A 22,179-nucleotide genomic window follows, 5' to 3' on the forward strand; every position below is an offset into this window, starting at 1 on the left:
TCTGTAAGTGGTTAAATGAACAGTTGTCTCCTGGAACGCTATTTGTTATCAGGAACACTATTTAAGCAATGGTTAATTTAGCCACCAAAAATATGAAGTTCTATGATCACAATAACAAAACAAGATTGGGCAGCATTTAGTGCTGCTCAGATTCTGTCAACAAGTAGTTCAGAAATTAAGCACTGCTTTTAAAATAAAAGCATTTCCAGTACTGTAGCCTTTTTTTCTGACTCTTTTTTTTGCTAGTAGCAATTTGATGGAGTTTTCTTGTGCGTCGCACAACTGAAAAGTTAGGGGAGAAGCACACTTCACTGACATCAGTAGCAAGCGTGCAGGATTTCACTGAATCCATGAAACCATTCAGTGTCCCTCTTCCTGCTGGGATGGAAGGACTTCAATAAAATCAGTGTTTCTGGTTTTCAGCTGCCATATTCTAACATGGTTAATGCAGGCAGAATGAACTGTGAGTTTGTGGAATAATAAAATCTATTTTACCTACAGCTTATGTCTTTGGAAGCACAAAGCCGAACTTTTTTAAAGGCTGAGGTCTCAGCATGGCATATGTGATAGATATATATACATATACATGTGTGTATATTTGGCAAAGTAAATACTTCAGGGTAACTACATTGGTATGGTGTGACAATGAGTGGCAAATAATAGTTTAATTCAAAAAGAGTAATTCCTATCCTAAAGTATTCCATTGCAAAATAATTTGGATCAGAGCTTTGGCTAGATGGGTATGCAAGGCACTTTTTAGAGCCCTAACAGAAACCATTTTTCATTTTAATAAAAACTCTAAATCCTGTTATGAAAGGGAAAGGAAGACATTTCATCCAAAAAGGATGTAATCTAGTGCTTCCTACAGGTAGAGCTGACACCTGGGTGCATGCACTTGAGGTGCATGAATTCCCTCATTTATGTCAGCAAACTGTTGTTTTGAAAACATAAAAATGACATGGATTTTGACATCATTTGAAAATTCTAGCCTAGCATGTCTGAAATATTCATTCCCTTTGGTAGAATCTGATGTGAGCCCTGTTTGCATTGACCCACTGAAAGAAGGCAGTGATCACATATAGAACATCACAAAAAGTTAGTAAATGAGCATCATCTAACACAGCAATTCTTTTTCTCATCTGCTTACTCTCATTTACTTACCCAGTTTGTTGTCTTTTCCCTTCTTTCCTCGAGGATTTGCTGCAAAGATTCCCCCAGGCCTCCTGCAATTCCAAACTGCTCCACGATGACCTTGGTCTTTCTAAATTGCTCCTCTGGCACCAAGTGTTTCATGCACTGTAGGTACATGTGTAAGGTCTGTTGCAGTGGTGGGACTGGAAGTTTTGGCACTGCCTAATCATAAAAAAAAAAAAAAAGAGATTAGCAAGTAATTCTACTTGTTCCCAAACTGTCCTCTTTTTTTTTTCTCCTCTTCTATTGCTGATTAATATATTGCATCCCTTTTTAAAATCCATTTATTCTGTTTTAGCAGTTGAGATGCCTGATTACTGCAAATGTAATTATGTGACTTCAGTGGAGTTTCATTAGGTCTTAAAGTGCCTGGATTTTAGGACATAGTATGCAGTTTTATGCAATACTGAAGCAGTGGTGCCTCTCCAGTAGCTCTATTTGTAGGCCTTTTGCCAATAAGGATTTCAAATGGATAGGGAAGGAAACTAGTGGAAAACAGGAGAATATTCCTTGGTAAAAATTCTATAAATCCTAGGGCAAATAGGCATGATACAAACTTGTAGTCTGAGCTAGACTCTAGGAAATCTTCAAATACATTAGAACATAACAAAATAATGTATTGAGAGAAGATATTTCATTAGTAAAGAAGTGCATTTATCTTGTGGGTTAAAACAGCGGGTTAATACTTTTCTGATTGGTAATATGACTGGTTATAATACTGCAGAAATAGAAAATGTGCAGGTCTACCTATTTATTAGCACTGGCTACATAGAATCCTCAATAAATCTGTGTTTTATCCTGTCAAACCTCTGACTGTCAGCCAGCCTGGAACCCTCCTAGAAGGCTTGATAAAACATTTCTGTTTATACTTGCTTTATCCTTGTCCTGTTTGGAGCAGGAAACCAACAGTATCTGGGAAGAAAACAATCTCACGCTGTCTATGCAATTAAACTTCCATTGTTTTTTAATGTAGAACTAACCAAGTGAAGTGGTAATTAGTCATTTAAAAGCCAGATGAATTATGGGGGCAGCGAGAAAATCAAGCATGGAGGAGATCCATGAAAGACTGGGAAATTGCAAGAGGCCATGATGCTCTAAGCATGGTTCTTCAGTGAGGTTGATGTATCTCCCAGTTGAGAAACGGCCATCTAATTCAGCTGTGCTTGTCAATTAGTGATCAGTGTAGGCCATAAACTTTTGGAGGGTTTATTTCTCTAATTTGATTTTTGCCTGTCTCCTAAAGCAGGTAAAGTTCAGATTTTTTTTTACTAGTCCTTGATGTAATAGACATTAGTTTTCATGGGGTTGCAGGGCCATAGTGTGATTTCGGTTGGAAGAGATGTCTGGCAGTCACCTAGTCCCACCTGCTGCTCAGAGCAAGGCTAGCTGCAAACTCCTTTGCTAGTGCGTGCAGGGAGGCAGAAGGTGGAGGAAGTGCTCTGAACAGAAGGCAGGGAGAGGGTGTCCTCTGAACTCAAATACCAGCTCTGCCTTTTGACATCCACAGAAAAGTCAGTGTTGCATTATGTTTCCCTGTCTAGAAACCAAAGATTTCAGATACTCATAGAAAGTGTCACAGGATTACCTGTTACTAATGGAAATGAAAATCCAATTTAGCCTGTAATGTACCCTGGATCTCAGAAATAAAAGAAAGGTAATTCTACAGTTTGAAACTACATTTATTCAGGGGATATCTCTTCTGTCATTGATTTCTTGGTCAGTAGAAATAGATGTGCCAAATAGTATTTCTTTTTGTTACCTGGCTTTGGCCCTATCTTTCTGGATAAGGTTACTGTACAGTTCATGACTCTGCTTAGGAAAAAAGCTTTAAACCCAGGGGGTTGACTACTTATAGGCATACACATCTGGCATCTTTTAAACCAGCTTGAAAATGAATCATATGTGATAGTTTGATAGTTCTGTACTATTAAGAAATAATTACGTGCCATCTTTGCCTGAGTAGTAATGCATCTGCTGTTGTGTTATAATATTTCACTTACTGGAATTCTTCACAGCATGTTGGGAGGAAGGATGTATTTGGATATGAGAAGCACTAATGTTAGATCAAAGTTTCTGATTATAAACTGCTGCAGGATAACTAGTGTTCCCTGGAAAGAAGAAATCTGGAACCGAGCTTGGTTTAAAATAATTGTATTAATTTACAGCATTAAAAGCTGTTGTCACCTATCTTCAGCCTTTTTTTTTTCTTTTTGTTTCTTTTTGTTTTCCCAGAAACAGTCACTTACTGTCTCATCTTTACTGCATGTATCTTTCTCTTTCTTCTGCATGTTTTTTTCTAGGACAGGCATGCCCGCATTTCTTTTGATATCTTTTGTTGAGGACAGAAATTGAAGCCACTTGGGGGCACTTACGGAGCCTCACGCCTCAGTTCTGGAAATAGAAAAGATTTAAAGTCCAGTCAGTACCCATTATTTATAACCAAAATGTACATGGGGAGTATTCCCTGCACAAGCATACACAAAAGCTTCAGAAAGCAAAACTGAAGAGAAATAGAAGTATAACATTCAAAAGCAGCTGAACTGAGCCCTGTGGAGATTGTTCTGACATTCTGTTTGTCTCATTTTGCTATAAATTTCTTTATCCAGAACTGTTGATGCACATAAATGTTCCCTTCTCAGCATGTTTTTTTTTTTTTCACCCTGATTTACTTCAATGCATTGTGCCACAATCTGCACGCTTTTTATTACTGTTATATGTTAGCTGAAGGAAAGAGGTGACTTTTCTTTGAATGTACTTATGTTGACACAGGTAACAGTAAAGTTGCAGTTTTCTGTCTAAGGATCTTATACATCCTCCCTTTACCATTTTATATGAAAGCATCACAGTCTTTAAATGCATTTGTCCTTGCACAGTTCCACAGACACCATGAGGTGCTGTCATCTCAGCATTAAAGCTGTAGAAGCTGTGGAAAGGAGCTTGATGAGACGTGCCTTTGCCCCCTGCAGGTTAGAGGCTCGCGGGGTGCCAGTGCTTTGGGGCATAGCTCTGGGCTGGGGGACCCCGTCAGCCTGCCTAGGCTGGCTGTGGCATACACTGCATTTGAGCCGCTTCACACAGCAGTCTTTCCAAATAGAATATACCTAACCAGGGAGATGGCTTAACCTGCCAAAAGTCACAGAATTCATCTGTGACAGACCAAATACTTTCACTTGTGTCTCTCTGGTATTGTGCTTGTCCTGGTTTTCACTTCTAAAGATGCCTCTTAGTCCTTTTCTGTACAATTATAAGCTATATGACACACACATTTCTTCCAATATAATAGTGCCCATGCCAAGCAGTTATCCTTCAATTAAGGTGGTACAGCTGAAGCAGAGTAACATCTATGAGTTCAGCCAGGTCTTGACAGACCACAGGGGTTTTTTAATTTTTTAATTTTGTACTGTGTGTGTGCAAAATATAAAAGACAACACATGTGGACTAAGTAGAAAAGAACGTCATATTTCCTTTCTGAAACCCTTGGGACTATACATTCAAGGAACTAGAATTATTTCTACAACAGCTTATAAGAACAATTTGCATAAAAACCTACAGTGTATGAAAGTGAGATGAAGAGTTTTGTTTAGCAATGGGCAGGGATGGCCGTGCATTATTCCTCTTCTGAGGAATCAGCTTGCCTATTCCAGCCTTGCGGTTCCAGCATGGCTTTGCCAATGTGTAAGTGGTCACTGGCACCTTGTGTTGACCCTGTCCTCCCCCTGTCCTGCACTGGCTGCCAGTGGGGCCATGTGCTGTCAGGTAGGTTGTATAAGGTTGAGAGATGTCCCTGGGGCTCTGCAATGAGGCACATAGCAAACTCATGTTGATCTGTCATCTGCCTTACAATTTCAACACAGGTGAGAGACGATTTCCCTCATGGAAAGGCCACATTAACCCGCTGTGCTGCTTCACTCCCTCTTGTGTGCTGCACAGGTCTCATCACTTCGCCACGCACTCTATTCTGAGCAACACAGGTTCAAAGCACTTCAAATCATGGGAGCATCCTGTAACTCTTGGAAGATTGTGGCTTGCCCAGTTGTTTATGGGCTGGCCTCAGCTCCCCACCTGCGTTCAAATACAGAGCAGCCATTTTGTCTTCAGAGCCCCTAAAACTGTATTCCCCTAAGGAAAAATCCTGCTGGTATTCTTACTGGGACTTTCTTTCTCTCTTTCTCTCTTTCTCTCTTTCTCTCTCTTTCTTCCCTATGTTTTTTGTCAAACTGCAATACGGAGTCATACTGACTACAAGTCTATGCTGGCTCTGCATTGGTGGGAAATGCTACTAATAACAGACTCACATATCTGTAAAATTAGTGTGATAAAGAGTTTGGGGGTAGTAGCCTGAACTGTACTTTTCTCTGTCACGGGGATGAACTGAGGCTTTGTCTCTGGTTCAAGCGTTGCCAGCTTAGCATCACGCCCGATCCTGTGTTTGCTTAATAAAGGACAAGGAAAACTGACACAAGAGAAAATCCTGCAGAAATTCAAGATGACTTCAAAGTTGCTCACTGGTATGGCTGTGAGGTGCTTTGTCAAAGTTATTAGACAAAAAAAAAATATCCTAGCTGTTTTTATTTACAGCTGGCTTAGCTGGAAGGCGGGCGTGAATGGCTTAGCAGGGTGGCTGCGAGTCACGCAGCCTGGGGAGCTGGGTGGCCTTCCCCACAGCTCAAAGCAGCAGCTCAAATCCACAACAAAAGGCACTGATCTCTCTGCTAGCAGATAGCAGAGGAGGACTGAAATAAGCCCATGTGCTTGTACTTGGGTTCTCTGTAGGTTATGGACTCAGGAAGCAGCTTGTAGTGTATCAAGTTGGGGCATTGCACTCGCCCCCATCTATTCATCCTCGCTCTCGCTGTTCTCAGGAAGACAAGCTTAAAGTTCTCGGGAATCTACGCTTAAAGCTAAGAGGACTGTATGCGTTATCAGAAACACGCGTCTGAGGTGCGCACTGCTGCGGTAGCTGCCCTGGCCCCTTGCCGTGAGCTCCCTGCGGGCCGCAGCAACGGCGGAGCTCCTCGGGGAGCGCTCACGCTCCGCCGGAGCCTGCCGGCGCGCCCCGAGACCTTCCCACGCCTCAGCCCCGGGGGAGCCCCGTCTGTCCCGGGCTGCCCGTCGCGGCGGGACCCGCGGGCGGCGGCAACGGGGCGGCCCCGTGGGTGCCGCCGGCGCCGCGGAGTTTGGCGAGGGGAGCCCCCCCGGCTCCACGCTGCAGGCCCCGCCGCCCCGCTCCCAGGCCCGCGGCTCTCCCGCCTCGCAGCCGCGCCGTCGGGGCCGCCCGTACCTGCTCGTCGGGGCGCTCGGGAGCGGCTGCTGGGCGGGCTCCGCGAAGTCGCGGCGGTGCTGTCCGAGGTACCGCCGCCTCCTCGGCGGTCGGGTCCCCTCTGGGCGAGGGCGCGCGGAGCGCGGCTCGTCCCCGCCACCGCCTGGCTCCTCCCCGCCCCGCGCCCCCGGCACCGCCCGGCCCGGCCCGGCCCGCCCCTCCCCTCCCGCTGCGCGCAACAGGCGCTGCCGCCCTCCCACCGCGTCCGGACCGTGCCGCTCTGCGGGCGATACCCGGCGGTGGCCCCGGCACCAGCTGGCTCCGCGCCGGCCGTGCCCCGGGAGGGAGGGCGGGCGGGAGGAGCCGGCCTCGCCCGCGCCCTTACCGCCGTCGGGGTCAGCCGGGAGGCTCCCGGTGGCGGCGGCAAAGGGAACTCTGAGCTCTCGGTGACCCGCGTTGCCACGCGGGTTGTCGCTGGTGTCGAGCGGTGTCACCGCGGTGCGTCTGAGGCTCCGGAAAGCTCGGTGGCTGAACAGGGCGGGCGGCGCTGCCAGTGGGCTGCCGGTACCGCGGCCGGGAGGGGCGGCAGCCCGCGACGGGGCGGCAGCGGTCCCTACAGGGGCCCAGGCTCTGTGGGAGCTGCTCGGGGGCCGGGGCGGCCCCGTGAGCGGCGGCGGCGGCGGCAACGGAGAGCCCCGGGGCGGCGGGCCAGGGGAGGCGCCGCTGCTGCCGCTTAACAGTAAAGAGAGCGGCTGCGGTTTAGGGAAGCGGGGCTCGGGTCCCACGGCGGGGGCCATTGCTCCTTCGCCAGACTCACCGTCCCAAAGCGCCGTCGCGGTGTTGTCGTGAGTTGTGCGTCTCGTGAGCAGCGACTCGGCTGACCCGACCGGAGCTGCGCCGCGGGGCCGCGCGGCTCCGCGGAACCGATGAGCGGTTTCTCCGCGTCTCTTTCGCGGGGCCCAGCTCCCTAGGGACGAGTGTAAGCCCTGTAATAGTTGCCATGGCCGTTTGTATATTTTTTTTCCCCCTCTTGAGATTATAAGTGATTTATTTTGTTTCCTAATGAGCTAGGAATTTAAATAAACGGTTTTATTTTCTATCAAGACAAATCTGCAGGGCAAAATAGGCACTCTGGTTCCATTGTGGTTGGATCGAAGTTTCCACTTTTTGCAAAGGTTTGAATGAAGCACTTAACCCGTCTTTTGTTTTGTTTAATCCCTATCGGCTGCACTGAGGTGGGCACGTTGCAATTGGGGCAGCATTCAGCACCAAGAAAGGCATTTTCCAGTGTTGTGTCTCTGACACAACAACCAGTGTCTCTGCTGGTAATGTAATTTTTGGAATATTCGGAAATTAAGATTCATGATTGTGAGAATTAAAATTAAATTCGCGTGAGAATACGAGGAGCTGGTTTTGGGCAATCGCTAGCATGTTTGCAGTGCAATGTTTTTTGCTCGGACCCGTTAACATGCGTTTTGAAGAATGAATGAGAACATTTTGTACCGGGGTTTTCTTTCCTGGGCGATTTTGGTAACCGATGAGGTTTGTGTTATAAGGAATTGTGACCGTAGGGGTTACACCGAGCACAGCCAGCTCCCTCCCTCCAAGCAGCGCTCAACAATGAAACAAAGACAATCGATCCCCTTCAATTCCATTTATTCAGATCGTATTCTTGTAGTTTAGACTTCAACATAATACAGCATATTGCACTTACCAGAGAGCAGCACAAGAGAGAAAAAAAAAAAGTACAATACTTCCGTTTATTCCCAAGGAAGAATAAGACATTGTGATAGTTGTTGCTCTTCTTAAATATATGAAACCAACTGAAAATCTATGTACACAAGATTTACTAAGTCCCTGAATATGCCATTCGAAATTTTACACAGACTTTTTTGCTTTTCATATATTTTTTACAGAGATATACAGTATGTCACACACAATTTCAGCTTGAGAAAACTTTGCAAAATTATACCCCAGCTATGAGGCTGTTGGGTTTTTTGTTTTGTTGGTGGTAGTTTTGTTGGAAAGACCCCCCCCAGATTTATAGCAATGATTATTCAGATAATTTTCTTCAGGCTTGTCCCCCCCATTCCCCACCCACTTCAACCTGCCAGAATGCTGAAGGAAATACCGATTAAAAACAAGTCTAGAAGAAGGAAGCCATTACATCATGACAAAGGTTAAACTGTATATATTGCACGTCGGTACAGAAACATAATGCAGTAACCCTTTCATCCCCCCCTTTCTCCCTTGCTCCTGGGGCTGGGGCACATGGGGGAACCTAACTGTACTCATAGTCTGAGGAGTCCTCCTCAGACACCCCCGTCAGGTCTCTGCGGTAGGAATCCATGCCATTCTCCTCTGTCTCGCCCGTTGGCTGGAGGCTTTTGCCCATGCCTTTGCGCTCCTCCATTTTGATGGTGTCGTAAAGTCCCTTAGGCCCTTCTTCAAGGAGGATGTTCGTCTCCGAGTGAGAGGGTTTCATTTGGCAGACGTTTTTGAGGAAGAGGAGGACAGGGGCATAAAGCACATTGGCGAGCCCCATACCCAGGTTGAGCTGTGCAAAACCCATGGTGTGCACAATCTGGCCAGCCACAATGGGCCCCAGGGCATATGCCACAGAGTAGGAGATGTCTGCGATGGCATAGACACTGCCGTAGACTGAGACATGGCGCACGTCTACCAGGAAGGCCAGGGTGGGCAGCAGGGCCGTGTCCACCAGGGCGATGCCAAAGCAGATGCCGCAGAGGGGAACGATGACCTGCCCGAAATTCCTGCAGGCTGGCACCAGGCAGGAGCTAGCGCCAATGACGGCCATGCCCAGGGCCCCGTAAAACCACTGAAGGTGGGGGTACGCAGCGGCCAGCCGGACAGTGACGTAGACGCCCAGCACGTGGGGGAAGAAGGCGGGCAGCCAGGTGAGGCCCACCTCCCACTCGCTGGCCCCCATGGACTCCTTCATCCAGTTGGCAATGGTGGGCTCCAGGAAGGCCAGGGGGATGTTGCAGGTGGCCAGGGCTCCCGCCACCACGGCAATGTAGGGGTCAGCCATGAGGCGGTGGATGGGGGTGCCGACGGGCATGTTGGCCCGCGCCCCGGCGGCGCAGGGCGGTGCCAGGGCCAGCAGCAGCAGCCCGTCGAGGAGGCAGACGCAGGCCAGCACCAGGAAGGGCACCCGCTTGCCGGCGAACTCGTAGAGGACGCCGCCGAAGGGGGGGGCGGCCAGACTGCCGAAGGAGATGCAGGCCAACGCCGTGCCCAGGGCGCGGCTCCGCGCCGGCTCCTCGGCGTAGCGGTCGGCAATGAGGGCGATGCCGGCCGTGTCGGCGAAGGCCGAGCCCAGCCCCTGCAGGCTGCGCGCCGCGAACAGCGTCGCGTAGTTCTCGGCGAAGGCGAAGGTGGCGGTGGAGAGGAACATGACGGCCAGCCCGGCCAGCAGCGGCGCCTCGTAGCCCACGCGGTCGATGAGGGTGCCGCTGAGCGGGTTCACCAGCAGCTGCAGCATGGCCTTGGAGGCGAACAGCACCCCGATCTGCACGTCCTCGTTGCCTCCCGCGGCCGGCGGGTACCGCGCCGGCAGGAGGCTCCGGTTGCCACCGCCGCCGCTCTCGTTGCCCCCCGCGGGCGCGGACGGGCCGGCGGCGCCCTCCCCGCCGCGCATGGCCGCGATGTAGTCGGGGATGATGGGCACGATGACCATGTAGAGCATGTTGTCCAGCAGCAGCGCCACGCACACCACCAGCAGCAGCAGACGCCGCTGCCGCCGCGCCTCCCCCATGGCGCTGCCCAGCCGCCGCCGCCGCTCGCCCACCGCCTCCGAGAGCCGCGCCACGGCGGCCCGTGCCCGGCCCGCGCCCCCCGCCTCCGACATCGCCCTCAGTGCCGCCGCCGCCCCGCCGCCGCCCGCATGGGGCACGGCGGGGGCGGCCCCGCCGCCTCCTCCTCCTCCGCCGCCGCCCGAGCCGCCGCTCACCTCCCGGCGGCTGCCGCCAGCCCGCGCCGCCGCTACGAGGCGGCTCCGAGGGGCTGGCCCTCCATCACCATACTAATAAGCGCCGCGCACGGAAACCCCACCCGCCCCCGCCGCCGCGCCGGCCCCGCGCCCCGCCCCGCTGTACCGCGCCGGCTCTGCCCGGCCGCGGTGAGGGGGCTGCGGGGCGGGGGTGCCGTCGGTCTCTGCCCGCCCCGGGGGTGTGCCAGGGGGGCGGCGGCCCCACCCCCGAGGCGGGGGTCCGCCGGTAGCTCTCGCCGCCCCGACGGCGCGGCTTCCCGCGGACCCCCGGGCGGCCCTGCAAGCGGCCCCGGCTCCCCTGGTAGCCCTCCGCAGCCCTCGCTGCAAGCGTCGTTTCCCTCCGGGCCCGAACGGCACAAGGGCAGCGGGCCAGGCCCGACGTGCGCTCGCCGGTGCTGCGGGCAGCGGTCCCGTGTGTTTGCGGCTCTGCACTGCCGTTGCCCCGGCGGGGCAGTCCGGAGCCCGGCTCTCCTGCGGGGACCGGCGATTACCGGCGCGGCCTCTGTGCGGTGCGAGCCGCGAAGGGCCCCTCTGCGCCCGCGTCGCGGCCGCAGGGATCCGCCGCCCCCTCTCCGCCGCCCTGTGCCTCCGCGGCGCAGCCCGGAGCCACCGGCTGCCGCCGCCTGACCCGAGAGCGGCTCGCCGGGGCAGGCCGCCAACGCCCGCCGCAGTTCCCCCGACGGCGCAGCCGGGCCCGGGCCGGGCGCGGGGCAGCTCTGGGGAGCTCGGGATAACGAGGAACGGGGCTAGGCAGGGTCGGGCTGCGCCCTGCCCCTCCTCAGAGGGGTGTGCCCCCCTCCGGGAACAGCACTCTCACGTCAGAGGGCACTGAAGCTGCTTTGGAAAGCAGAGCGCAGCACAGTAACCATCTTCCTGCGTGCGTGTGTAGCACTCAAACACCCAGGAAATAACCTTCAAGCGCCGTGCTATTACATATTTGCCGCATTTTGCCTGGCCAGTGCTGCAGCTGGAAGCCCTGCGGAGCAAGGGGTCCCACTCAGTGCAGAGGCTTTGGTATTAGGAAGTTACTCCTGGCATAAAGCAGAGAGTAAATCTTCCGTAGCAGAAGTGACATGTGGGCTGATCCAAGGCAGATCTCTGCAGAAGGCTGTATGAAATAACTGGATCTCTCAGCCAAGCGGTTCCTGAGTAGACGTGGAGTTTGGGCTCCTTCATTTGCTTGCGTAGCTGGCCTTCCGTGGCTGAAAGGGAGATGACTTATCTGTCAGTTGCTGTATCTTGCTCTGTTGCAAGAAAACTCTCTAGATGGCCAGAAAGACTTTAAGATAGATCCCTGCATGGAGCGGCATACAGATCCGACTGTGCTTACACAGAAGTGGAGTCTTAAAGCACACTTAAAATAACAATACCCCTAGACGTTTGTGTGATCATTCTTATCATTATTTGTTAATCGTTTACTACCCCGCTGTAAAACTGCAGAAATACGCAGCTGGTAATAGGGACAAAGCTCTTGACCTGGGACTCTAAATAAGCTAGTATCCTAAATGTTTCAAAAGATCATTTCAGAGAGTAGAAGGAAAGTGTCTGAGAGAATATGAGAGTGTTATTGGAAGGGTACTGAGCTGGAGGCCATGGCTGCTCCACTTTGATGCATGGTGCAGGCTACTTGTCACCTGCAAGATTGATTTAGTTCAGAAAAAAAACCCCAAACACCACAAAGCAAACCCTCCTCTGGTTCCTCAGACAGACCCTGGGGTAGCAGCTTGAGAACATGTTTCTGCGAGGGGCTGTGGGCACAGGAGGAGCAGCTCCCAGGATGCTGAAGGATGCATCTCCTCTTTGGGATGGATATCACGTTTGCAGTAAGCGGTAATGGGTTGGGGGTAGATACGACTTTGGATCATTGCTGTGCTGCAGTCAGGAGTATTGGAATCTTGGCTCTTGCTTGATGAGGCACTTTATTTGATTAAAGTTTCCCTTTTAATCAGAGATATGGCCATTTCCCGTCTCTAAAATGGAATCTGGCTCTGGGGGTCATGTCTGGATAATAAAGGGACTGGTTCTCTTGTCTCAGGGGAGCTGATATCGAATTTATTACCATCAAGGGAAAGCAGAATTATACTTGTAAAATGTTGCATAATAAATTTAGTCTTCTTAGTAAATCAAATCAGCAGATACCCTTATCTGCAACAGATGCGTCATCGCTACGTGAGCTTCTTTGACTAGACAGAACTAATGGGGAGAAAATGTACCTTCAAATGTGGTCAAAGTTGATGGACCCACAGCAAATTAAAGTAAAAAAAAAAAAAGTCTCCCTGGTATTTGGCTTAGAAACTCACAATTATATTTGGGAAGGGACTTCAGGGTGAGATGACTTTTAAAATTTTGTACTTTTGTCCTAAAACCCAGAAGATGTGATACTTACTTGGTTTGAGAGGAGGAATGCGGCAGAGGTGATGTACTTCATTTGTCCTCCAGTGCAGAACATGTGGTTTTGGAAAGCCACTGTTAATGTCAAGGAGATGGAGAAGACTTTAGGAATGTATAAAGAACAGAGTTGACTGCACCAGGACTTCTTACCACTTACTTTGTTTTAGAGGCTGTAGATGAAGGAAAACCTAACTCAAGATGACTGTTTTGCCATAGAGAGGAATTTATTATTGAGTCCAAAAAAAGCTCAGGGCCCAGAAAGGGAAATTACATTTAGGATCTTCAAGATTTCAGAAACAACAGAAAATGTAACACACATGAGCATATAAACCTACAAGTGTGATGATGGTGCAAGTTGAACGTGAAGGGGCAGTGGGTTTTAGTATGACTGGTTGGTCACACTTCTAACACTGACTTCAGTTTAAAAAGAAAGACCTACCTACCTTGGGAATCTTGGAAAAATTAGAAAGATTTCTCTCTGAACAAAAAAAATAAATATGAGTAGTTAAACAGGGAAAATGACTTGTGTACAATCTTTGCTCATTTGTCCTGCTACCTACTGAATTGATAGTCCTTGCTTTTTGCAACTACAGCTGGTTTTGATGCTGTATCAGGGTGATTTTACAGAGGGAGAAGCACCAACTGCTGTGAGGCACTCTGCTGTCAGGAATGGACTTAAGTTAATCATGCATCTCCTTTCTCCCACAGGAGAAAAAATTTTTTGCTATGAGGTATCTAAACACAATGAGTCAGAGAGTTAGAATTCCTCATGTCTGCACAATATTAATTTTCTTAATAGCCCGAGTACTTAACATCTGCAATAGAGAGCTTGTCCTCTTAAGGATATGGCAATACTTTTTAGCACTTAGTTTTAAACTAATTACGTGTTTCTTTTCTAATTTTAATTTCTGATTAAAAGACCTGCTAATGTGATCCTGACAAATAGGAGAGGCTCATCTAGATTGACAAGTATGCTGTAATCTTTAGAAGCGTGGTGGAGGAAAAGGGAGGAGATAGAAGGTCAAGTCCATTTTCAACAACTTAATTTCAAAAGCATTTTTGGGCACAAAACGATAGGGCTGTCAAACAGAAACCAAGAAATTATTGCCATGAGTGGAATTATTGAGAAAACATTGGCTATTTTGCCTTAACCATTAACATATTTGTGTATGTTCCTGCCCTTCCTGGCGGGCACTAAAATCTTTGTTTCCCATGGCAGACAGACACATGTGTGCAGGCAGAAGTGCACAAAGGCACACACAGGACCTTTGGAGAGCAGAGGAAAGGGAGTCCTGGCGAGGGCTGGCAAATCCCATGGCTGGTGGCTCCATGCGGTAGCACCAGGGGGGAGGCCAGGCAGGGCTTCGTGCACCTGGTCCTGCTTTGGGTTCCCCCTGGGCAGGTCTGGTTGGTAGTACTGGCTTTTGGCACTAGTGGGAATAGCCCCCAGGCACGGCCTTCTAGGGGGACCGTGTCTTTTGTAATTCTCTGTCAAAACTTCATGCGTGACACAGGTGTGACAAGGGATGGGGACTGTACATGAAAGTGTGACTGTCCATTGCTGTAACAGCTGTGTTCAATAAGCAAAACTGCTCTTTAAAAATGGTTTGCCATAACCTTTTTTTTTTTTTGAGGAATGGTAAATAGTCTCTTTTTTTTTAATGTTGCACCCATACTTCATGCTGCTTCGCTCTTTGGCAAAATGCTTAGAGAGAGACAGAAAAATAAACAAGAAAGGGAGGAGAGAAAGTAATTCAAGGGTTTTTGTCTAAGCTTATGCTAGCTCTAGCAATAGTTGGTGTTCTTGTTAATTGTAATAGACAGTTGTGCAGTTAGAGTTAAAAAAGAGCTATTAAATTATATTGTCTTCCAACTCTGAAAGTACAGGGCATTCTCTACAATAAAGTCATGTCTCTACTTCTAAATGTCTGTGTAAATGGAGTTTCCACTTCCCCCCTTGAGGAATACTCAGCTGTCCAATAAAATTCATGGCTTGAGTAGTTTCCTAATGCTCAATTTGAAATTTCTTTTCCTGTTTTGTTCCCTCTATGCCTATGTCTACTGTGTGTGTCACCTTAAACCACCCTTGTCTCTTCTTTACATCCTTCAAACATTTTCTCTGCCAGTCCCAGACTAGACAAGGACTACAAACGGTGTTCATCTTTGAGATGCAAGAAGCAGCTGTAGGATCTGGGAAGATCCTACTCTTCCCAATGACTGCTTCTCTTCCTAGTACTTTAGTATCATTTTTGTCCTATCATGTCTGTCTTTGCTCTCTTGAGGAAGCCTGTCAAAATGTTCTCTAACCAACCATAAAAATACTGTTTTTTTCCGAAGTTACCCTGTTTTTCAGCTTCTCAGTTGTAAAAATACAGAATCTGTCCTTGCTCCAAAAACCCTCAAGTTCATGCACGCGTTCATTTCCCATCCAATCTTGCAGGGAGCAGGAACTGAAGAAATGTTTTGATACTAGTGATTCTTAACATGCTTCTCCACTAGCCATTTATGTCTGCTCACCTTTGGGGGCTTTGCTGTAGCCCAAATCAAATTCCTCGTTAGCTCCTTGTTGCTTAACAGCTTCTCAGAACTGAGACAGCAGGAAATACATCTGCCACACACTCACAAATAGTTTCTGTGGCTTTAAAAGCAGTTCAGATGGGCAATCTGCTTTGCTGACAGTTTAAATGTAGGTTTCCATCATGCTAGGCATTCTCCTCATGCTGGCTACAGAAGAAGGATATTTCATATAACCTGTCAGATATTTTGTTTTGGTAATCTGTAAAGTGATCAACATTGTCCCAAGCAGAATGAAATGAATATGAATGTTTTACTTAAATGGGGAGGCAAATGTCTTGGCAAAGAATTAAAAATGAGTTTGCAGGATATATTGTATGTGACATATCCCAGTGACAGGATACAGGTCAGCTTGTATTTTCATACTATTTAAGTGAAATTTCACTGTCAAGAAAAGCTCTAGCATCTGGCAATTTTACAATGCATTTCTATAAAATTATTACAAAGGAGACAATTCTGAGGGAAGTATGAGATAGCGTTAGCGTTGGGAGACAAGCAAAATAAATGTTTTAATGGATCTTACTTTTCCATGTGACTTATGAAAGTCAGAAAAGATAAACCAGGATAATTACTCAGTGCCTTAGATATTTACTCATGTGCAAACATTACAGGGATGTTAGGTTTGGTTGTGGCAGAATCTATCACCAGTCTTGCCCATCTCTTCTCATTGCATCGTTTTGTTTATAAGGAGTTACTTCTCTGTAGCTTTCATCCTTTGCCTTAATATTTTAAATGGCTGTGGCATTGAAAACACTTGAGAGCAAGGGAAGAAAATGCTTCTTTTTGCAGCATAGATAATATCAGTGGAGATCGAAGCCACGTTGTAGGTACTTGCAGGTATGTAGAATTAGTATCCACACAAATCTGGAAAGGAACATTAGGTGTGGGCTGGTTCCTCAGGAAGATATGAGGCTGAGTCTTTGCCTGGTGGGGAGGATGGGCTCAGGCTATAGGTGAAATCGTGGATTGGGACAAACCAGTGCTAGTTTGAAGCTTCTGTTGGAGTGAGGGCCTTGAGTAGATTGTGGGTAGCAGTGGAAGAGTGAAGGTAGTGATTTCATGGTGTTTTTTGTCACTTCGAGTAGCTGCTGAGATCTCTGTTGTTAGTGCTGCTTCAGAGCAGCATATGGTCCATGTGGCCCTTGTCAGCTGGGGTTCTTCTTAGCAAAGTACAAAGGGCAGTGGCTCCTGCTGGTGCTTTTAGATCTATCAAAGCAGCCTTTGGTGTTTTTGAACAGAGCTGAAGAATAATCTGTACTTAATAATACATTAGATAAAGTTTTTTTGGTCTTTGTTCATGAATCATTTGAAGGTACTTTTACAGTTGTCTCACTTATTTTGTTTGAAAATGTTGTAAGTTGCTCTCAGCATGAAGGTTGTTCTCAAAGAACTTGCTGTAAAAACGAGATACCTGAGATTAGAAACCTGGACTTCACTGACTGGCTGTGAGGGGCTGTGCACCAACCACTGCCTCACTGCCTGGGCTGGAAGCATGCGGACATAGTGCTGGTTTCCCCTCTCCTTCCTGGTGTCTCATCCTTAGCACGTATATGCTTATGCAGGGCTTTGGTAAATCTTTCTTGAGATCGATGCTTCTGGAGACCTTTGCTGGGCATCAGTCAGAGCTGGGCTTGGCAGTGGAGCAGCAGGCAGTGCTGGCTGGCATGCTGGCCTGGCTGATGCTGTGGGGATGTATCCTGCTCCCTGCTCAGGGACTGCAAGGCTGCTGCTAGCAGGCTCCAGGCTTGGAAAGGCATTGCTGACTGTGGCCTGGCTGCAGAAAAAGTCAGGTAAGATATGAAAACTGTGAAAGGGCAGGTGTATCATTGTTACTTGGTTCCGGAAGTGTCTGTGCTTTGTGTGAATGTTTCTCCTTCCCAAAGCCTCTGCGGCTGCTTCTCTTTGCTTGGTTATGTTGAAATCACCTTCCCCTCTGCTGTGTTTAAAGGATTTGAGATGGGTCTGGAACTCAGTTCAGAGATCTTTTCTGCAATTTTTAATAAAGTTTTACGGAAGTTCCTCCCCTCTCCACCTTGAATCTGAGTAGGCCATAAGTGGAATGAATTTCTTAAGAAGTGCTGATATTTGTCAGCACATCCAGTCAATTTGTGTCTAGAAATTGTACTGAAAGGTTTCAGGAGGATTTGCAAATCCAAGATGAGATCCTAGCCAAGGCAGGACCAGCTGGGCAGCAGGAGGAGCACCTGCGAGAATCAGCTGAAAGAGCTTCTGCTCTGATCCCTCTTGCTGGTGGGGAAAATGCATGGGATTTGCTGTCAAAATGTGATGGGACTGGTGGTGTCCCAGTTGTAAACCCAAAGAGTGTCTGGTTATGTAGGTTAGAGTCAGAATCAGAACTTCAGTTTTCTTTAGCAGTTTGGCAGAGTAGATGTGTGGGAGGTTTTTGTTTGTTTTATTTTCTAGAAGCACAAAGTTAGGGGGCAAGTTTTCTTTGACTTTCAGTGAGATGGTGGCACCTGCAGATGAAATTTAATTCCTTGCTGAATGTATCTAATGGGTTTAATTTTGAACACAGCAATAGAATTAAAAGTACCTTGGATCTGCAGGTGTCCTATTTTTTTCCAAATAATTTTTGAGTTTTATTGGTACTATTGAGAACTCTGTTTTTTCAACTATATCCATGGTATCTGAACATTATGACTTCTGTGCATTGCATGACCTAAGTTGTATGTATGGAAAAGAAGGCTGTTCTATGCAGGCTTCTGCACTGTGCACATCACTGCGGTAAAAGGGAAATGCAGGGAACATGCAGCAGTCAGCTAAGGGATGTTGAACATACATTATCAAGGAAAGTGCCTCTTCAAATGGAGACAAATGAGGTTGCATTTAAAGGGAACCCTTTATCTCCTGATGAGGTTTTAGGATTTCAGTGGGCTCCAGTAAGTTCCGAACAGTGATCTTTTAAAGAGATTTTCCATTTCCTTGATTGCAGCTATATTTAAAGAAGATGGCACTTCAGAATCAAGAGCAGGAGGCAATGACCTTGCTTTACTCACAATGCCAGTGGAAGCCATCTCTTCTTAGTGCAGTGTAATTCTGCTCTTGCTGGGAGGCTGCCTTTGATTTCAAGGCAAAAGGCTAGAGCTCCCACATGGGAGACTATTGTCCAGCATCTCTTACAGAGTGTGCGGTAACTGGAGAGAAGGCATCTGATTAACATCCCTAGTGCTGTCATAAATCAATCTGTGTATGCTTAAACAAGTTACATCAGTCTAATGGGAAAAGATGTGGCGAGACAATTAAAAGGATTAACCCAGAGCAAGGGGTCGATACCATGGAGTAATCTGTTGGTGGAGTGTGATGACCAGGCACCATGGTAGTTCTGGCAGCCAATCCCTGCAGGAACCCAGCCCCAGTCTCTCTCATGAGGAGGCTGACACATTTCCAGAGGATCTGGTGATGGGACTCTGGGGCTTCCAAATGCTTAAAGGCTGATGATGTTTAGTTTTTATTATTAATTTTTATTGCTCTGACGTGGAAAGCAGCTGTGTGTGAATGAGTTCACTAGTATATGTGTGTAAATAAGCCAGCTCATACCTTTCCTACCAGTGGAATCGGAGCATAACCAATAAGGTGCAATCAATTTTACTGATTTAATACTGTCTAAGTAAGCTTTTCTTCTTACCCACTGACTCAAGCAGGTTGTCTTGCAATATCATTCTTATGCTTTAGTGAGTTGCCTAAATTGACCAGTGCAAATGGCTACCAGTGGAAAATGGACCCTCAGACTTCTTATTAGATTTGGGTTGCAGTGGTCGTTATGATGAATTTCATTACAAAAAAAAGCAGGGGGTGAAGTTCCTAAAAAAGAAATAGGTTTATTTTCCTTAGCTTCCACCCCTCCCCCACCTGTGAAAAGTCAAATTGACAATGTGTGTCTATCAATCAGGCTTATACCCTTAGAGCATGCATTGCAAGCTCCTATCAAAGTTCAAGAGAATTGCAGAGGAGTCCTTGAAAAATGAACACATGTCTTCCCCAGCCAGTATTCATTATTACCTGTATCCAGCTAACAAAGCCCTGTGCAAGTTAATGAAAGCCTCTGGTCCTCCATTTCCCTTGAGTCTTGAGGTTTCCCTGGAAGATTTATTTTCTGTGAGGCTACTCATAGCTGGAAAACACAGTCAGCATAATGCCCCTGGGGCCAACAGAAATCTCCTTTGCCTGCCAGTTCAATGTAAAGAAAGTCAAACTGTGTGCTGAAACTCAGCAAGCTGTGAGAGTCTCTGTCACACAGGTATGTTTTGGAGAAAGGGAAGAGAGCCAAGGCTTCAATAGCTGGTGCAAAAGGACACTCCCAGCATTGTGGTTGTGTACTTGACACTTTTTTGCTGCTGTCTTCCTCAGGCAGAGAAACCTGTGCTTGCAGATGACCTTCTCTTCAGCTTATCCCCAAGTAGCAACAGCCAAGTGCTGCTGAGGCCATGAGGCATGACGTCACAGCCACCTTTTGGGAGGCATGGGGGGAACTCCACCGTGTGTCTCCATGAGCGTGTGGGGTTGATGTTGTGAGTCCACCAGACCATCAAAGCCTAAAGGGAGAGGCCAAAATGCTGTCAGTGTTGCCAAGAAACTAAGTTATTGGCTGTATGACCCTTCATTTGCTAAGTGTTTCTCTTGGGTCCAGGCAGATCAGCTAGTGCTGGTACTTGCTTTGCTGCTGCTGCATTATGGGGAGGCAAGCAGTGAAGCAGCTAAGGGTGCAGTGTCCTGTGTTTCCAATGGTTGTGAGGGAGCTGCCTGCTGGTGCTGCTCCAGGGGCTGGGGTGCTCAGAGGGATGCTGGCTTGCTGCAGAGCTGCCCCAGGGTTGAGAGCAGTCATCTGCCACTACTTTTCCTTGGGGGAATGAGGCTGGTCCAAATCCTCCTTTAGCAGCAGAGAGTTAGGTCCCATTTAGGCCCCATAAGGGTATCCTCAAAACCAGGTGATGATTTGTACTTGGAAAATGGGTGTCCTACTGTCTGGTGGGAAAGCAGTGTGTGTTGAATTGTGTACAAGGCCTCAACTGCAGTGCAGGCATCACTGTGGAGATAGCAAGGCTGTATATAATACAACATTGTTTTTTGTGATTAAGAACTGATGGCTAGAAAAGGAGAGATTCTTTACCATTTCTACAGTATAGGAATACTCACGTACAACAGTGATGCTGCTATCTTTCTACATAGTTCTGATAAAAGCAAGGTACAATCAAGTCTCAATCTTGTGTATGCTGACTTATGGCAAGGGGGAGTATTTGCACTCTTGTGTTAGGCACTGGTTAAGTTAAAGTGCTCTAGTTTGCCCTTCTCTAATTACCTACCTTTCTTTGATGGCTGATAGGGAAGATGGCTGTCCTTCCCCCTACCTCATATATGCATGACTTAATTTTTGTGTGTGCTCTTAGATGTGTTTTTGGAGGACATACTGAAGATGGTCTGGAGCAAAGGCAGGGTCTTGCTGGCCCAGGAGACTGGCAGCATGGCAAGCTATTGGGAGATGCAAAATGAATGCTATCCCTGCTTGCTCTACTTCCAGTTTGCTGTTTTGAAGCATCCTGGCAGTGAGGTAACATGCAAGATAAGATTTGTGGCTGTTTTTCAGTGTGCCAGTTACATATATAATGGATCTCAGCTGGGAAACCCCACCAGGACAGGGCAGGGGTAAGGGTTAGTGCAGACCTGGCTCTGACCCTCCCCTAGCAGTGATCCAGATGCATCTTCTAGCACAATGCCTTTAGCAAAGATCCATAATCATCGAACTTTTGACCCCAGTCTCTGAAGTAATGCCAAGTATGTTTAGCACACATACAAATGAAGTAGGAATCATTATTGGCTTGCTCATGACCTGCTGAAATACGGTTCCCCTCCAGGGGCTCCGTTTGCATTTCCCTCAGTCTCTCTGAGCACTCAATCTTTCAGTAGTTTCACATGCTACAAACTGAGCATCGCTCCACTTTTGATCAGAGCGGCCTGCCGCTGCCTGCCACTGCCTCTTCACTCCAAACTTTTCCCTGCCTTACATTTTCTCAGGCAGCAGTAATAGGGCTCATCCATAAACACTCCCTCGTATCCCCACTATGTTTATATTGTGGGTCCAGGTATGGCTCTTGACAACATCTAACTCATGTCATGCTGAGAGTTGGTCTCAGTCTGTCCTCTCTGCCTCTTCCCCCCTCATCATCCCAGGTGAAGGAAATGCAGATTTGTAGACTGTCAGGAGGCTGTGCTCATCCAGGTGACTGGCAACCCAAATGGCAAAGCTTCTTCCAACCCTGAATTTTTTTTCTCTCTTTTCCTTCTGTATGCACATACTCATCTGTTCTGGGCTGCCACATCAGTGTTGGCAAAGCTGATCTCTTCCTTAAATGTCAGCCACTGGAGCTCTATCCTTCTCTTCAAAACAAAGAACCCTCCAAACACTCAGAAACCTCCGAATTATTTATCTGAAAGGAATCCAAATACTATAGTTTTATCTTTATTTCTTTCCCAAGCAAAGCAACAAATGAGCTTTGTCCTTATCTCAAAACTTATTGAGAGAATTGCTACTTATTCTGTGTAAATACAGAGTAATTCCAACACCTGGATTCTTCCTTGCTGGAGTCTCCTTTTGTGTTTGTGTGGAAACGATCACAGAAAGAAGGAAGTCTCAGTATTCACCTTGTTACCTTATCCTGCATTAGAGCTGAAATATCCTGAATGCTTATCCTTCCATTTTGCAACTTTGGATGCCTACTTTTTTTTTTCTGTTGTA

General features: G+C 47.7%; 3 protein-coding genes across 3 annotated transcripts in view; 1 reads left to right on the plus strand and 2 right to left on the minus strand.

The window, feature by feature from the left end:
* CHAT (choline O-acetyltransferase) overlaps positions 1–4,123 on the minus strand; it is a gene marked incomplete at its 3' end in the record, with an annotated part of 31,171 nt that extends 27,048 nt beyond the window's left edge. Inside the window, exons 1-2 of the mRNA XM_082002072.1 lie at positions 3,438–4,123; positions 1,162–1,353 (exon numbers count right to left, since the gene is read on the minus strand). Of these exons, the coding sequence (XP_081858198.1) occupies positions 1,162–1,353; positions 3,438–3,500 (255 nt within the window). The 5' untranslated portion in view covers positions 3,501–4,123. The remainder of the gene's footprint in view (positions 1–1,161; positions 1,354–3,437) is intronic.
* Positions 4,124–8,732: 4,609 nt separating this feature from the next.
* Positions 8,733–10,322, minus strand: SLC18A3 (solute carrier family 18 member A3; the record flags this gene model as incomplete). Its single annotated transcript, XM_082002519.1, has 1 exon — positions 8,733–10,322. One exon carries the CDS (start codon positions 10,320–10,322, stop codon positions 8,733–8,735), a length of 1,590 nt encoding a protein of 529 aa, XP_081858645.1.
* Positions 10,323–21,632: 11,310 nt separating this feature from the next.
* Positions 21,633–22,179, plus strand: part of LRIT1 (leucine rich repeat, Ig-like and transmembrane domains 1) — a gene marked incomplete at its 3' end in the record, with an annotated part of 67,570 nt that continues 67,023 nt past the window's right edge. The window contains exon 1 of the mRNA XM_082002111.1: positions 21,633–21,663. The remainder of the gene's footprint in view (positions 21,664–22,179) is intronic.

This window comes from Phaethon aethereus (genome assembly GCF_964289735.1).
Source record: "Phaethon aethereus genome assembly, chromosome: 7".
In the NCBI taxonomy this organism is placed as follows: domain Eukaryota; kingdom Metazoa; phylum Chordata; class Aves; order Phaethontiformes; family Phaethontidae; genus Phaethon; species Phaethon aethereus.